The following is a 5,373-nucleotide window of genomic DNA, read 5'->3' as shown; positions in this document are numbered from 1 at the left end:
AAAAAAAAAGGTCTACAGATTTCATATTTGTCCAAAATCAAAGTCAAGCCCCCCGTCGTGCAGGTTGCCTTCGTTTGCATTGTCAAAGCTGTTCTTCCCGTGGATCTGTTTCAGGTGCTTGCGGAGAACTGGCTTATGAGCGAACACCATGTCACAGTAGTTGCAGCGGTGCGGCTTGTCCCCACTGTGCAGGTTTAAGTGATCCAGCAAAGAACACTTTTGGGTGAAGGTCTTCCCGCAGATTTTACACTGGAAGGGCTTGATGCCGGCGTGGACGCGCATGTGTCGGTGCAGGTTGCCCTTCTGCGTGAAGGTCTTGCCGCACAGGAGGCACATGAACAGCTTGTGCATCTTGAGGTGGTTGGCGTAGTTCTCCAGCTGGCGGAAGACTCTGGCGCACTTGGGGCACTGGTGGTACCACTGGAGAGGTTTGTCGTAGTTCCTCTGGTGCCCACTGTGTTTCTCTGCGGGAGGGGATGGAGGAGGGGGACTGAGCGGGTATCCGGCCACACCAGGTGGAACCGCCATCTCACTGCCACGACTGTCCACTGTGGAGTTGATGAGGGAGTGCTGGGGCTCAGGAGAGTGGAGGGCAGCAGGTGGGCTGGTGGGGAAGTGACCAGTGATTGAGTTTTCTGCTACATCCGACACAGACTCCACTTTTACTATAGTGATGTCACTCTCCACCATACCCTGCCTTGAACGTCTGCCTAATACCTGGAGAGGGGACTTGGGCTGTATGATCACATCATCATCGTCGTCGTCCTCTTCGTCATCGTCACCATTGTTTTCGTCCTCAACCTGCTCCACCTCCTCATCCTCCTGCTGCACAGTCTGAGAGCCCTGAGAGCGTTCTTGCTCTCTCTGGACCTGGGAGGATAAACCCTCGTCCCTCTTCTCCCTCCTCATATCCACATCCACCTCCAGCTGGCGTGCAGACTGAGGTTTGATGAACTTGCTGAGAGCTTGAGTGCACTGCTCCACAATGTGGCCCATTTGGAGGAAGCTGGCAACTGTCAGGTAATGCACCAGCTCCAGCTCAGGAAACTCCAGCTGACCTGTGTAGCAGGACAGCAGCAACTGCCGGCCCACCTCCGCCTCCTGGATCATGGAGATCTGGACCTCCCTGGAGTCCTGCTGCAGGATGAACTGGTCCCTCAAGAAAGAAGAGCCAGCGGCAAACACTACCTTGTGACCAGGGACTTCCAGCTGGTTGATGCGCACTGTGACATCACAGAAGCGTCTCTGGTGTCGTAAGAGGTTCATCTTCTGCAGCATGGAGTCCCCGAATGTGGCGAAGCGGAACTGCAGAATCACCTGGTTCTGGGCCATAGTGAACCGACAGCCAGCAGCGCACCTGTTTAGGACAGATAGAAACTGTATCATCTCTCCTGAACAGTCCCACATTAAAACTGTGGGAATTTGACATTTTGTATCATTAACTATTGTGCTTCAGAGGGCAGGCAGTCTTACCTGCATATATAACTGCAGTCCCTCCTTACACTAAACTCTACTTCATAGACATTGCAAGTAATCATATTCTAACGTACATTAAGAGAGACAGAGCCCGTGATTAAAAGATTAAAGATGAAGAGCTAATTTATATAACTACTACCACCTGCGTCAATTAACAATCATCACCGTATCGTCACAATCTTCATCAAACCTTTTTGCGTGCTGCTGCTCTCGTGGATAGGATGAGACTGAGCACATAGAGCCAGACTCGGTTTAAAAACTTGCCAATTTAACGCCAGCAAAAATGTGATCATATAAACTGGTCAATTGGCAAATTAAACATCGTTATGTTTCAATATATTTTCGGAAACACTATCCACTCTTCAGTTCGGCGTTAAAAACAAAGGGTAACAAGTAAAAGGTTAATTCGTATAAACTTGTATAGGGTTAACGTTAGCTAACGCCAACTAACTGGTTTCCCTGGTGGTAACACTGGTGAGCATCGTGTAGCTAAGCGATAAAGGTGAAATATTGTTGAATAATGCTGAAAGCTTAATGCCGATTTACATTAGGTGTTAGAAAACGTTTAAAACCCTCTAAGTAGTTATAGTGTTGCCTAGGTTTGTCGATAAATAACACATGAATGTATAACTGTGACAGTTCCAGGCGGAGATTGGCAGTCGGTTTTCACTGACACATCTGACCGGAACTACGGCCATATCCATGTTAATGTTAGCTTAGCGCCACCGCTAACCTAACGTTCAAGTATTGGTTTTCTTTAGAGGAATAGACAGCCTGGGAGTTACTCTGAGGGTTACAGTATTACAAAGAAGTTCTCTCTCTCTCTATGCCTCACGTTAGCTGTCGCTAGCTATCTGAACAATATGAACCACAAGTCGCCTCCACATTTCCCTTTGGCCTTGTCTTTAGCTGACTCCCAGGCTGTCTGATGACACTATCTAGCTATACTACTATGTTTTTACTTTGCTTGACACAGTAATAAGTGTTGTGTACCTGTTAACCGGCTGTAAACAAACCCGTTAAAGGTGGGTTGTTATCGGTAGGACACTGGCCTGTGTCTGTCTGGGGCAATGAGGGAGCTGCTCCGGATGCAAATCCCATTTAAAGGCCCAGTACTATTTATGGGATCACACTATTTCCTATATCTAAATAAACCAAAGTTACTGTTACAACATAGACATACGTATATATCATATTATAAGATAAATACAACCAATCACGATTGCCGTCATTTTTATTTTTTTATCAAAATATTTTCTGTTAATTTAATAATTCCAGTATCTCTCTAATGATCCCTGGAGGTACCTTGCCTCCTATGTGGTCTTTATAAAAGAAAACTGTGTCAAATCCACTTATTACAATCGACAATAGTATCTAATACCAAAATTAGGACATCAAGTCCCAAGACAAATGTGTCACAAGAGGATTAATGATGGGAATGAAAATTTCTCAAATCACTTCTTCAGAGCTCTAAAAACTCTTAGATGAAACAATCTAGGATGAATAGTCACTCTTTTGCTGCTCATAACTCCAAAAGCCATAACCTACCATGAGAGGTGACACATAGACATTTATTCATTTTAAGGGGGCTCAAAATAAAAAGCTTGGGAACCACTGGCCCTGGAACATGCAGGGTGTTTGAGATATTTATGGTGTTTAAACTGTTGAGTTGTTGTCAGGGGGTCCACAGTTTTACACAATGCCCCCTTCGCATTTGTAAATAGATTTGTAATATTTTGAAATCACAAAAGATATATATGTTTCTTTATTGTGCATGAATCTATCTTTAATTGTTTGAAAACATCAGTGGATGATCTGAATAGTGGACCTAACCCTAACCCTAATCTTGAAATTCCTGAGATAATACTATAGTAATCAAATCTTGTATAATCTTATGCATTACAGATTTGCTAATGTCAACTTTATATGTTTAAAATGTTTTTATCACTATGTAGATTCAGTGTGGAAGCTTGTAGCAAGATGGTTTCACATGCAGTGCCTTGGAATGACAGCAGCACAAATCCGCAAATAAAGATACCCCCGTTTGGTATTGTGAGTTGTGCAGCCAGGCCCTGAGTGACGAGGGCTGTTGGTAGTTTGGCAGAATCTTATGCAGAAATAGAGCTGTTTAGGTGTATCGAATTTCAGCTACTGCATAATAATATAGTGACGCCTCTTTTAAAATGCCCATGGAACCTGATATAAAACCAAATACGGAACAAAACAGCTATGCTTGTGGAAATTGTCAACTGCAAAATAAATATACAGTGATTTTTTTTACTCCTGTACGCTAAAACTCTGAAAAAAAAAAATCGTTCGTATACACACAAAGTAACCAATATACGTTAATCTGTTTTTTCATCTAAATGTGGAATTATTTATTCACCTCACATGTACAGACAAGATGTGTGCTGTAACACCTCATTCAAGACCTGTTTCATCTTCTGCCACCTATTTATTTATCAACCTTTTTCTATACTTTTAGCTATAACCTCCAAAACTTATTGTTTTTTCATAGTTCATAATTAGATATCTTTATGACGCACTAAGCTTTGAGTGAGCTGGATTTTCACTGAAGCAGATGTTTGTTCTTGTTGTTTTTACGCTGTTTTTTAGAATTCAGTGTGTGTTTTTGTTTACTTTGAAATAAATGCAAAAGGCTCTCTTTCACTGAGAAACGTATGTCTCTTGCTCTTTATTGTTCAAGAAAGACAAAGGAAGTATTTCCATTGCTTTCCGGAACAGTTGTCAGTCATCACCAGGAGGCCTTGTGAATGATGTGTAAGCTGATCCTCTTCACGTGAAGCTACCCAGTTATCCAATAGTTATTATTCCTTTCAAAAATAAAAATTCCCCAAAAATATAGGAAAAAGTGTTTTATTGATATAGACAACAGTGTGTAGTATCAAGCCAGCGAACAAGGAGTGTGAATGATGTGCTAACGTGATTTGGTGAGGTAGCAATATATGAGAGTACAGTTAGTTGATTATCTTTTTGTGGCTATCGTCTTGTTCGTTATTGAAATTTGTTGGACGGTCGCCGTGTCTTCAACCGCCGGGTGCGTAGAGATCAACTAGTTATTGGAAGCGGCGCAGGAGGACGGCTTGTTTAGGATGAGTGTGAGGTTGTATGCTCGTTGTGTGCTTTTACTAGCGGTTGGAAAGAGGCATGCGGCTGTGCTTCTTAAAAATTCCGATTATGAGTTATTGATATGCGGGCCAATGCGAATCTGTGATATATCGGCCAGACTGTGTGTCGAACCCAGCGGTGTATGCAGATTTCAGCCTAAACTCGCTGTCGTATAGATGGAGCCGGGACTTGCAGGACCTTTCTCCTCCGGCTGGTTCTGCTCGGCTGCTGTTCAGAATCACAGGTCCAAGGAACTTATCGTCACCGGTACCGACACTCTCCCAGGGAGGCCGCACGTGCGGTTGAGGGTTGAGGGTTGGAGGCCTGGAGAATAAATGTCTGTGTCCGGCCTGGAACGTTTATGACGTCTGCCATTGAGCAGTTAACACAGCTGCGACGGTCCTTCTGACTTATCGATAAAGTCCGTTCTTAATAAAACTTTCTTTGAGTGGTTGTTCTTCAGCCTTTGATTGTGAATTAATCCAACTTCCTTGTCTAAAATTAACTGTAGGACGAAACGCTGCCTGGCGAATCCCTCGCGTCGTCACTAAATCCAGAAACTAAATTAAATTCACTTTCTGTGAATAACGGCGATAATCACTTGAGCGATATGCTACAAAAGTATAGACACGAATTAAATTCGTGTCTGTGTATTGAGCTTTCAAATACAATAGTACTTCAGCACCGCAAGTTATTACTTGAGGAATAAATTCCAAGCAGGTGTCGACAACGAAGTAAAGTAAAGTACGGAATTAAAAGCATAACGAG

The 5,373-nt window shown here is 43.1% G+C and overlaps 1 protein-coding gene across 2 annotated transcripts; it reads right to left on the bottom strand.

The window, feature by feature from the left end:
- zbtb26 (zinc finger and BTB domain containing 26) lies at positions 1-2,575 on the bottom strand. 2 transcript variants are annotated; one of them, XM_035657630.1, is made up of 2 exons: positions 2,470-2,575; positions 1-1,357 (listed from the first exon to the last, which is right to left on the bottom strand). In XM_035657630.1, the coding sequence occupies exon 2, from the start codon at positions 1,330-1,332 to the stop codon at positions 22-24; it is 1,311 nt and encodes a 436-aa protein (XP_035513523.1). In that variant the 5' UTR covers positions 1,333-1,357; positions 2,470-2,575; the 3' UTR covers positions 1-21. The 2 variants fall into 2 exon arrangements, with proteins under 2 accessions (XP_035513523.1, XP_035513522.1); XM_035657629.1 differs by lacking the exon at positions 2,470-2,575 and adding an exon at positions 1,474-2,385.
- Positions 2,576-5,373: the final 2,798 nt, after the last annotated feature.

Source organism: Morone saxatilis, unplaced genomic scaffold (genome assembly GCF_004916995.1).
Source record: "Morone saxatilis isolate NCDOM2014 unplaced genomic scaffold, NCSU_SB_2.0 Contig16, whole genome shotgun sequence".
NCBI classification, from domain to species: domain Eukaryota; kingdom Metazoa; phylum Chordata; class Actinopteri; family Moronidae; genus Morone; species Morone saxatilis.
The sequence above is the reverse complement of the archived record's forward strand: the minus strand, read 5'-3'. Positions and strand labels throughout refer to the sequence as shown.

Excerpts from the sequence above, each read along its gene's own strand:
- zbtb26 (XM_035657629.1), bottom strand. The coding sequence starts at position 1,538 with ATGATTACTTGCAATGTCTATGAAGTAGAGTTTAGTGTAAGGAGGGAC. Across the intron at positions 1,358-1,473 it reads GACTGCAGTTATATATGCAG|GTGCGCTGCTGGCTGTCGGT; the intron begins GTAAGACTGCCT and ends TGTCCTAAACAG.